This window comes from Brassica oleracea, chromosome C2, assembly GCF_000695525.1.
Source record: "Brassica oleracea var. oleracea cultivar TO1000 chromosome C2, BOL, whole genome shotgun sequence".
In the NCBI taxonomy this organism is placed as follows: domain Eukaryota; kingdom Viridiplantae; phylum Streptophyta; class Magnoliopsida; order Brassicales; family Brassicaceae; genus Brassica; species Brassica oleracea.
In genome coordinates, this window is record NC_027749.1 from 5,938,706 (window position 1) to 5,950,534 (window position 11,829).

Genomic DNA, 11,829 nt, shown 5'->3' on the forward strand with positions numbered 1-11,829 from the left:
AACCATATAAAAGGACCAAAAATAATCCGGATGGAGAGTATTGGAACTTAGATAAACCGAAGTGTTAACCAAGACAAAACCGAAGATTGGTACCAACACTGAGACCATTGGCTTACAAGCAATGACTCCAAAAGTCTACTTATCCACTCATACTACAAACCAGAAGCTCACACTTGCTTCTTCCATGGCTTTATCCTTTGCTTCTTTAACTAACTTCTCCAAGATGCAGTCAGGGGTATGGTACAGTGGATCTATCACGCCACGAGTCACTGTCAGATGCTGTGAGACCGCCAAAGAACCTCCACAAAAATCAAAGCTTCAAGTGGGATCACCAATAATCATCGTGGAAGCCCCCAAAGTTATAAAAACAGCTGCTTCAATGCCTTGTCTTAGAGCTAACGCTGGCTTGGTCAAGCCTGGCGATGTTGGAAGGTCATCTTCTTCTTCCAAAATCCATTTTCTAATCTTAGGACAAATCTCAGACTAAACCATGTTTTCTTAGTAATTAAGGCAAATAGAGTTTACGTTCTTGCGTACTTTTTCTTTTACGGATTTAATCACTGTTTTGATTTCTATTTTTGCAGAATAGTGTCGAGAAAACCTAAGGACTTGTGGGCAGTTCGACTTTCCATTGGAACGTATCTTTTAGATGGTAAATATTTCAAAGCTTTAGAGCTTGAAGAGTGAGCTGGTGATTGCGATAATGCCATGTAATAAATTTCAGATTCAATAAGGGCACTAGTCATGTAACAAAAGAGGCTGGTTCAAATCATGGATGCTTATAACACACTAGTCTCATACACAACCTCAACCTTAACGAGTGCAAACCCAAAAAAAAAACTGCTCACCGAAATTATTTCGTTGGGTCCTTTAATATCTCTCTTTTGTTTGCTCAAAAAGTAAACTTATTTCCTCCGAACCAAGACAAGTCTACAACTTGTTCGGTTTTGTGGTCAACCCGTAACCAAACGGGTACAACGGGTCGTAATACTTATCGCCAACGTTCATCGGCAGCTGCTTAACCGACTTAAACCAAGTCCTGGCCAACTTTCCAGTAAACCCATAATCACCAAACAAAGCATCAGCCACTCCTTGACCTTCCGTTCCCGGAAGCCAAGCTGCCACAAGAGCATCAATCTTCGAGACATAAGGCTGCATCACCACAGGACGGCCAGAGACCACAACCACCACACACTTCACCGATCCACACACGTTCCCTATCGTGCTCGGACCCGGTTCACTTATGGTTAGGTTCGTACTGTCACCAAACATCTCAGCATACGGCGGCTCGCCGACAACCACGATAGCGTAGTCAAATTTACCAGACTTCACGAAGTTTGCGTCGGGGTTTGCGTTGTAGACGACTTGTGTGGTTGGAGCCACTGTGTTCTTCACAGCGGTGAGGATCGTTGTTCCTGTTGCATTGTTAAAACCAAACTCAGGATCAAGTTGTGTAACATGAAGAGGGAGAAGATAAAGTTTAAGAGTAAAACATACCGACGGTGAGGTCGTTGCCGTTAAGTCCTTGCCACGTGATGGTCCAGCCACCGCATTGGTTTCCCAAGTTATCAGCGTGTGTTCCAGCCACAAGGATCTTTCCTGTCTTCTTAGGCAGAGGAAGCACTGGTTTATCTCCCTTCTTCTTGCCGTTCTTCAGCAGCACTAGAGACTTCCTCACGGCTTCACGAGCTAGCTCCCTATGTTCCTGTCAAAAAAATTGTAGAAATGTTTTGTTCAGTTCCATACTGATGATTTTTTATGACAATTACTATGCATGCGGTTTTGAACCGAACCAAAATTTTCGGTTAGTTCGGTTACGAATTTGGTTCAATTCGGCAGGTTTATAGAAAACTTCGGTTCTCGGTTTGGTAACCAGTTAGTTTGATTTTTCCAAAAAAAAATATTGTTAACCTTTCCAACCGGATTAACTATAATTTTAAACCGAACTAACCCAAAGTACCCAAATTTAAACGTATTTTAAACCGAAATATTATCCAAACCAAAAACTTCGGTTATTTTTGGTAAAACCAAACTGAACTTTTTCCGGTTCAATTCGGCAAGATTTTGGTGAACTACCAGAACCCGCAGGCCTAAAGATTACTATGATGTGTAACAGATGATAAACTAAACAACATACCTTGCTACCAAGCTGGTTGGCAAAGCTGAGATCAGCCAGTGGCTCCTCAAAGAGTCCCATTGTGAATTTAACCCTTAAGATTCTCTTCACGGCATCATCAATCCTGCTCATTGGGATCAGCTTCTTCTTTATCTGACTGTTGATTTCATCTATGAACTCTGTGTAGTTGTATGGCACCATAATCTGCATCAGAGAACACAAGCCAAATCAAGTAAACTATGGAGCGCATACCAAAACATGTAAGGTTAAAATCACTTCCTAGAACCAACCATGTCAATTCCAGCGCTGATTCCCGCGTAAAGAGAGGATGAATAGTTAAGATGTGGTGGATTCGTGATCCTATCAATCCCCTGCCAATCAGAGATGACAAAACCCTGCAAAAGGAAAAACAAAGAAGAGCTTTTAAGGACCCAAAAGAACAGCCATGTGCATCCACATGATGATGAATCATGTCTTACTCTGAACTTCAACTTGTTCTTGAGGAAACCAGTGACTAGTTCCTTGTTAGCATGCATTCTCAAACCGTTCAAGGCAGAGTAAGACACCATAACCGTTGCAACACCCTTGTTTACAGCGTTGTAATATCCAGGCATGTGGATTCCGAACAGCCCGTTCTTGTCAGTCACCGTGTTGTTCTCATCTATCCCTCTCACTGTACCTCCATCTCCCACAAAATGCTTAGCACATGCAGCGACCTTTGATCTGTAACAGTCGCAAGCATTTTAGATAAATCAATGTGTTCATGTCACACACTAATGCATTAATTAAGCTAATACTAAAATGAATCTAAGCCAAAACAATATACTAATAGTTTTCATGGGATATAAATAAAGTGGGACAGTGACTGTTTAGATGCTTCACACACTGGTCCTACAGTGGCAGCAAATTCAAACTGTGACTCTTTAAGACCATACTATAGATAAGAGTTGAAACACAGCACATGGGTTGGCCAATCATTTATTGCCAGGCAGGCTTTGCACTTGCAAAAATGAATAATCACCACACTAACTCATCTCTTATCCAGAAGCATTTAACACTCAAGGACCACCACCATGTTCTAAATAACACCACGCGTGAGCAACTCAAATCAAATCAAATAATACAGAAGCTGCGCAACTCATATCATAACCAAATCTAGTCGAAAATGAAAGATAATTAACATATAACAAAGAACGTTTTAGGGCCTTGAATTGCAGATTCAGACAGGATATGTTCACTTTTCATTGCTAATACTAAAAAAAACATATAGCAGATGATTTAATTACAGGGAAAGGATGCTTACTTGCCACCGACAAAGGGAACACCTCTTCGCTTGGTAGGAAGGTCACCTTGCAACCCGGGTATAATCTCAGTCATCTGCTGAACGATTCTGTAATCCTCACTATAGCTCTCGTAGCATCTTCCCCATCTCGGATCCCTACAAACCTGTCAAAGCACAAAAAAAACACTAAGCATACATGCCTCTTAATCAGACTACTTGAAAGCTTTGTTATACTTACTGCAATGCAGGGAGCAAAGGCATATGGGATTCCAGTAGCTCTAACTTCAAGAGCCGTTGCTGCCCCAATCCTCTTAAGAAGGTTAGGATCTCTACAAGATTAGTCAAAACACACACACAAACATAAGATTAGGCTCTTCATAAAGCCTTACAAGTAACAAAACAGTTTAGGGGGGCCTTGCCTGGTGACTCCAAGGCCTACATTGTGAGGGAAAATGGTAGCGCCATAGACGTTGTTGTGACCGTGAACAGCATCAATCCCATAGATCATAGGGATCCCAAGGCGTGTCGAAAGAGAAGCCTTTTGAATCTCATTGACCATGTTGACCCAAGTTGCAGGCGTGGCCTTTGGAGAAGGCACACTTCCTCCACCGCTCAACACACTCCCTACACTTACAGTGTCAGACACAATAGATCGAACACTTTTAACAGAGGCAGGTCGTTAGATAATCTTTTCTTACCGATGAAGTACTTCTTCATGACTTGAGGTGTGGCGACGGTGCGTTCGATCTGAACCATCTGACCAATCTTCTCTTGGAGAGTCATGCGGTTCATGAGGTCCCTGATTCTTGCACCTAATGGCTGCTTTGGGTCCTTGTACTTGAGATAACCTCCAGTAGCAGCAGCAGAGGCCGAGACACAGTAGAGAAGCAGAAGACATAGAGCCTTACTCAAAGTCCCCATCTTTCTTCAACACAACTGCAGAGAATCAGATCTAAGAGTTAAAGGAACTGTTCCATTGTACATCAAAGACAATGGGTCAAAGCTAGAGGGAACAAGAAACAAAAAACTATTTGTAAATCTGAAAACTTTGATGTATTTTAAGAAAGTATTCACGGCAACGAGCTGGAAAAATCAAATCTTTGGGTTGTTTTTGTGGAAAAATTAGATCTTTAAGTTTGAGAAAAAAAAAACAAGAAGAAGTGGAAACAGAGTCAAGTAAGTATCTTTGTTGGTGTAGGTAGAGAAACAGAGGAAGGTATTTGAAATCAATACTAGAAGAAGAAGAAGAAAGGAATAAGATTTTACGATTGGAGAAGAAACTTACAGTCTTGGGAATGGGAGCAGGGAGAGAGATAGGAGATGATGATACTTTTGCTGCTTTCACTTGAAGAGGGTATTTTATAATGGAACTGTTGAATGATCTCTCTCTCTCTCTTTCCTCTCTAGGAAACGATAGTGTGTGTGAGAGAGTGAGTGAGATCTTGAGAAGTGTGATGATGCTGGCCTGCTGCTTCTTCTTCGTGTTTTAATAATGCTGAAAAGTCGACCTCCTTTTCCCACGTAACTTCTCCCATTTTTGTTTTTTCTTAACATTTTTAAGTGGGAAAAAGAAAATGTATACTATAACAGAGTATTTTACAGATTTTTTTTTTAGTTTTTGTCATTAAGAATAAGCTTTCTAATAAGTTGACAAAAAAAAAGAAGCTTTCTACTAAACAAATTGTTTAACAATAGAAAAAGAATTAGATAATAGCCTAAAATGCTTTCACATTTAAAAAGAAAAACGAATGATGGAGTTTTTAGCAATTTAGTTTTTTGTTATAAATTATTGGCATTGGCTGCTCCAAAATGAAAATCGGACATTGCTAGTTTTTGCTTTAACTATTGGCTACAATATTTTATGCTTATGATGGAATATTAATAATTCTACTAACTTTTAATCGACAACTAGGTCAATCACGTATCAAATGTATATATTTTTTTTTGCAAATTTGCTAGTATCATATTACAAATTTAGGTTTCTTAAGATAATAGAAAAGAGTGAAAATAAATTTATCCACTCTCACGAGCCTTAAAGTTCGGCACGAATAGTGGGCACACTGAATTCAAAGAAAAGTACGTATCATTATTTTCGTATTGATAGCCAATTATGTTCCCATAACTTAATCAACGTTACCTTTTTTTTTTTTTTTTTTTTTGGTCAAAGATCAATCAACGTTACCTAAGTCGTCTTCTTCATATGAAAAATTGCAGTTAAGCCTGAGAAACTATTACTCCCTCCGTTTCATATTAGTTGTCGTCTTGAAGTTAAAATTTTGTTTCATTTTAAGTGTCGTTTTATGTTTTCAATGCAAATTTTATTAATAATATTTTGCAGTTTATTTTTCTGTTAGTTGAAATATGGTTAGATGTTTATGTAATGATGTTTTTATTTTGAAAATATACAAAATTAAATATGTTCTTAATCTGTGTGCATAAACCTAAAATGACAACTAAAATGAAACGGAATGAGTTTTAAAAAACACAACAAGACTGAATTAATGATATTTATTGAAAAATAATTGATTTGAAAAAGAGGGATTATGTTTTCTAATACTTATTATTGGTTTATCTGAATAATTTACAACATATCTTTCCATTACAAGAGCGTTGACGTTGATGCGCTATACTACAAAGTATAACATGGGAAATTAAACATTATATTAAAAAGAATTATTCTTCCATTTATTCAGGTTATTTGTCTTTTATGTGTATTCGTCCAGTAATTGGCTACGAGCAAGACGTAAACTCGTTATTTTCTGATTCTTTATATCAAAAACAATCTTAGTGTTGCTGAGATAGTTGCCTCTGAATTTTGGTCGAGATGTTTAATGTGGTGTTCTTTTCTTTTTTATGCATGTCCAACGAGCGTTGCATACTCCCAAAATAGTCAAACTAGTTTATATCGGTAAATAAGTAATATCCATATAGAAGAAAAAAGGTAATATCCATATAGGTTGGTCCTTCACATATTATGTAAGAGTTTACATTGCTACTATTTAAATTAGAAGAAGGGAGCCAATGTAATAAGAAAATGAAAAAGGGAAAAGGACTATTAAGGCTAAGAGCAGACATGAATCATATGGCAAATCGTGCAAAGATGCTTTTTTGGAGGTCCAAACGGCAAAAGCACGTTTACATATACTCCAAACGGTCACATTTTGCTTTACAGATCTCTTATTCGAAGTTCTAACGTCTTCTATTTCATTGTCATCTCTTCCTTTTTTTTATTCTCTTTATAATAACACAGAATAATAAGATGAATAAGATGTTTGACTTTTCAATGTGAGTTTTCTTCAACATATAAGATGAAGTAACAGATAAGATAGCGGGTAATGTGATAGTGTCCAGCATTAGCTAGTGTGTACATGTCCCATCCTTTGGTGGACATAATAATTCCATATGGGTCTAACCTATACACAATCTTTAGTGGGCTGATAAGGTTTAATGGTGTTCCTGATTACACTAACTTATTGGGATCTTTAATTTTTGTATGAATCATCTTCACGTTCAAAGCATTCTTGTTCTTTCGGGTTTTTCAAAAGTTTTAAAGCTTTTAATTCTATCGTAATGTACAGCTTTGTTTTGTTTTTGTTATGGGAGTTTGTCCTTCTCGTTTTTTATTAATAGAGACAGCAAAAAAACACTAAGTTGTAATAGCCTTAACTAAGGCCAACTATAATCAAACACCAAAACACAAGTTCTTTTCCAATAGGACACTAAAATTTACATCATCCCACCAAATTTGGTGTAAAGTGAATATTGTTACACTAAAGTTGGTGTAATTTTATTCATCACACTAAATATTTAATATACATTGTGTTTCATTTAATAATATAGTTCAATTATTATTACTAGTTAGTTTGTATATCAGATTTTTGATTATTATTTTTATTCGTATAAAAATTGTTTTGCTTGGACTTATATTTATTTTGCATAAATATTTATTTATTGTATTTTAACCAGTTTTAACTAAATTGTTCTATTACTATTTGCATTGTTTCTTTCAATAAATTTAGAAGATAATTGTTTTTTTTCTTTATACCGCATATCTTTTGATATCATAAAATATGTTTACAATTTATGAAAAGGGGAGTAGTGTAATTTTTGTAGTTTACTCTTTTCTGTCGTTGCTTCTTTCGATCTTATATGATGTGATTTTTTGATTTTTTTCATTTTTATTTGAAACTTTGAAAGTTTCTATAAAAAATTTGAAATAATGTTTTTAATGGTATTGTGATCAGCAGTGCTAATTTTACTACTTTGTGTTGATTAGTTTTTAAAATATATTTTATATAGTTAATTAATGTAAATCTTTGTATATGTTGGAATCACTGCTTATGACCAACATGATATCTTGGAATCTTATAATTATCCTAATATTTCAATTACTTGTAAGCAACTATAACATCTATTATATACTCAAGCATACAAAGAAATATTTTGACTATACCACTGATCACATTCTTAAAATCAGGAAAATTATAGTTATATGGTCATAAATTTTCGATTAACTCTTCATTGATCACAATTTTATTTATTTTTACTTTTTATTATGTGTTGATAATATTTATATCTGCTTTGAAAATATGTTCCCTCATATTGATTTTAACTCTAAATTTCTGCATCCACATTTTTATTGATAATTTCTATACTGTAAATTACTAAATATATAAAATTTAATATTTTAGTAATGTGTAATTTTAGAAGGGAAATTATATGTATTTAACTAACTTAAAGACTGTCTAGGTTTAAAAGTTTAGCGATTATAATATAATATCTAGAATAATAATGTATGAGTCATTCAAGTTTCTAGGATTTTAAATTAGCATCCGCTTCATAACCTAACCAAAATTGGTACTAATTTTTTATAGTAAATTGCTAGTGATTCGCTTAGTATGCTCGATGAATTTTTTTTTTGACATTTGCGAAATTCCATAACCGAATAGATAAGCACTAAGCAGTAACAGTTACAAAATCAACAGTGCAACAATTTGGAGTACTTAAATGAACCAGCAAGCAATTATATCTGTTTCAAAGTCTAACATATCATAGAAAGTAAAGCAAAAGAGTAACTGTGGTAACATATTGAACTGAAAGAGATGAAACAATTAATCACAAAAGAGAGGCATGTAAATCCAAAACCATAGCAATTTCATTAGAAATGCTTTCAACTTTACATCATTTTCTTCAGGTTGTGTTGAAGGGAAGAGCTCAACATCCATGCACTCATGGAAGACCGTAAGTAAAGAATGATATACTAAACGGGAGAGATAGAGGATGATTCTACGATTTAATTATAAGCTTTGAATAATCTCAAGCTCCACAATAAGAGTCGAAAGTGAAGGAGATTAAGATCATGAGGCTCTGTCGCAGGAGGAAGACTATCTTCTTCTTTGGTTACTATCTGACACCTCAAAGTAAGATCTTTGAAAGAAAAAATGAATAAAAGCATCATTAAATCATATTATTGAACTTGCAAGTGAAAAAGTACCATCCTAAGGCAACTCCACGTGAATAAAAATATTATTCTTCTTTTTCATTCTTTGGTATCACCTAAATAAAAAGAAGCAAGCTTTCACCATATTGGAAGGTATCAAAAGGTTTTTCAAGAGACCCGATGAAGATATTATTATTATTACCTGTCCAAGAACAAAAACCTGTAATTTGAAAGGAAAATAAAAAGTTAAAATTGTTTTGCCTCAAGTAGCCAGCCAGATATATTTGAATGGGAGAACCACTACGAAAAAAAGAGAGAGTAAAGTCATATAACACAACGATCAAAGGTTTCTTCTAACTTTTAGTGTTAAAATTATTTAGCACATCTTTCTCAGTCTCCCTCGCTAGCTTCTTCTTATGAGATAAGATGCGCTTCCTTTTCATCTTCCTCCCCTACCAGAAAATCCAACTTGAACCATTAAGGAATATAAGAAAAAACAAATTAATCAAACGCAAGATCAAAATATTGACATACCTTTTCTCTCTCCACTGAGATTTCATCATTGAGAGCATATTCCATTAGACTACATTGCACTTTAAATCGCTGAGAGAAAGGTTTCACCTTCTCTTGCAGAGGGTACTGATAATACCATTATCTGAAGAAAGATGCCCATTGAGAGAGAGAAGGTTTCTTCTCCACTAAGTCATCGTTTTCTTAACTTCCTACCTGTAAAATCTTTTCGATCTAGGGTTCGAAAGAAGACAACATCAGAGTGTCCCCTGCCGTAAAATAATTGAATTTTGTAGTTGATAGCATACCTGCTCTTCGGTAAGCAGAATGATAAGCGCCATCGGTTCCTTCCGGTTGATATCGACGGTTCGTTTGCCATAGATTTCGGGGTTTTTGTTTCTCAATGCGAAATAGGAGTCACGATCGCAACGAAATATATATGCTTTGAAAAGAAGGGAAACTATTGTAAGTTTGAAACTGATGCATGCGTTTTCAATGGTGGAGTAAATCATGGCCCTTATGAGAGTTGGTGGTGGGTAGGAGGCGTTGAAGAATGAAAACTTGAAGAAAAAAAAAAACGGCTGGGAATCGAGGAAGATGAAGATGAATCGCAGTCAAAGTTGATTTCGATGTGAGGTTTTAGGTTAAAGGATGAGCCGAAACATAGCAGACTTTGGAGCCCAATTGAGATCAAACAGCTCTGTGAAAATAACTGGCGTGGCATAAAGAATAGTCCTTATTGGATGATTTAATTAGATGACTTAGATAGCTTTAGAGGGGAGGATATTCCCTTTTTAGTATTAGTTAGATTAATTAATTCAAATTTGTAACTAAACATAAATATAATGTATTATTTGTATTCTTTATTTATTTTTACCCAATTAAATATTTTTATTTTATTTTCAAGTAAGAAATCACTAAATGATTATTATCATTTACTTTATATTATGAAAATTAAAATATCGTAGAAATTTATATTTTATTTAATAATGTAAAATTTTAATTAGTATTTATAAAATATAGAAATTAATAACATACGTTGGATAAGATTAAATATAGAAATTAGTATAAGAACTATCGAAAAGAGGAACTTTTGTAACTTCTTCCTTCTCTCTCTCTAAGAACCTCTCTTCCATCTCTAAGAAAAAAAAACTTTTGTAACTTTTGTAATTTCGGGATTTCTTCGCCTCCGGTCACCCCCCCCCCTTTCAATTTCTTTTCTCCGTCTCGTCTCTCTACAGCCCTCTCTTTGTGTTTCCTTTCCTGATGCTCCAGGTCCTCACCACCGCGGTTCTGTTCTGGTGAGTTTGGCTCGGAGTCTCGGAGAAGCTTGGAGGTCGGTTATGTTGAGAGGTTTCTTTGGATGGGCTCGGTGGCAGAGGTTTTCGATCTGGTGTCAGATCTGGTCTTTGGAAGTGGATATCCTCCCTTCCCCTGGCTCATCTGTCCCTTCTTCTCGGCGTGGGGGAGTTAACTCTCTCGATCTGCATATGTGGCCGAGATTTCTGAGACTGCGGGGGTTCGGTGTTCATGTGCTTGTTTCTTAGGTTTCGGCGGCGCGTGTCTTAAGGTCAGACAGTCAAGCTCTCGTTTGGCCTCTTCAGTTGCTCAGGTTCAGATCTGGGAAGCTTTACTATGGGTTCTCCGCTGTGGGCGCGTGAGAGGAGGTTTGTTGTCGGTCTTGTCAACCACAACTCTCGTTCTCGGTGGTGTTACGCGTTGAGACAGCTAGCTTCAGGAGCATGATCTTGGGCTGCTTCCTGTCCTCCTTTCCGGGTGGTGCTTGTTTTCTCTAACTTCTTGGTGTCGGTTCTTGGCTTGTGGCTAGCTTCGGAGGCCATTCTTTCCAAATAAAGTTTGGTCTAGTCTTTGCGGGTGTGCTTGGCCTCTGCTGGTGTTGTCTCTTTGTGTAGGTGGGTGCTTAGGAAGCCTTCTGCAAGCTGTTCTCGGTGGGGCCGAATCTTAAAGAGTAGATCATCGGGGAGGCCAATTATACCGGGTTCTAGCTCTCGGTTTAACTGTGGCTCCTCTCTTTGCGGCAAGTGGTTCGTGATTTCTAGGTCAAGTCTCCGGATAGCTCTCAAGTCTGTAGTGTATGTCCCCAATTGTCTAGTTCAAGTCTGTGTTTAGATTTATGTTTCTGTTTTCTGCTCCTTGTTCTCCTTGTTCTTCTGTCAAAAATTTCAAAAGATGGTAATAATAATTTTACATTCTTACCAAAAAAAAAATTAAATTGCAAATTAAATTTGAAATAAACACTCAAAACATTAATTAAATTATTATTCTGTTACGTGGTTTTCATAATTAATTGTTTGTAATTTTGAATATTTATATACATTAAATACATAAAAGTATAATATTGTAAAAAAGAAAATATAAATAAATTATATAAGCGTAAAATTACAAAAATTTAACAAACATAATATATAAGTGTGATAAAAATAATTATTTATTAATTATAATAATAAATATTAAAAATAT

General features: G+C 35.9%; 2 protein-coding genes and 1 long non-coding RNA gene across 3 annotated transcripts; 1 reads left to right on the forward strand and 2 right to left on the reverse strand.

The window, feature by feature from the left end:
- Window positions 1-99: 99 nt before the first annotated feature.
- Window positions 100-796, forward strand: LOC106326912. Its single transcript, XM_013764871.1, has 2 exons — window positions 100-432; window positions 585-796. The coding sequence occupies exons 1-2, from the start codon at window positions 122-124 to the stop codon at window positions 685-687; spliced, it is 414 nt and encodes a 137-aa protein (XP_013620325.1). The 5' UTR covers window positions 100-121; the 3' UTR covers window positions 688-796.
- LOC106326911 (beta-glucosidase BoGH3B-like) lies at window positions 748-4,912 on the reverse strand. Its single transcript, XM_013764870.1, has 10 exons — window positions 4,684-4,912; window positions 4,097-4,334; window positions 3,818-4,022; window positions 3,637-3,727; window positions 3,420-3,562; window positions 2,596-2,839; window positions 2,407-2,511; window positions 2,138-2,320; window positions 1,498-1,705; window positions 748-1,415 (listed from the first exon to the last, which is right to left on the reverse strand). The coding sequence occupies exons 2-10, from the start codon at window positions 4,317-4,319 to the stop codon at window positions 931-933; spliced, it is 1,887 nt and encodes a 628-aa protein (XP_013620324.1). The 5' UTR covers window positions 4,320-4,334; window positions 4,684-4,912; the 3' UTR covers window positions 748-930.
- Window positions 4,913-8,654: 3,742 nt separating this feature from the next.
- On the reverse strand, window positions 8,655-9,978 carry LOC106326883. Its single transcript, XR_001267346.1, has 3 exons — window positions 9,657-9,978; window positions 9,373-9,582; window positions 8,655-9,290 (listed from the first exon to the last, which is right to left on the reverse strand). It is a non-coding gene; the product is annotated as an uncharacterized LOC106326883 (long non-coding RNA).
- Window positions 9,979-11,829: the final 1,851 nt, after the last annotated feature.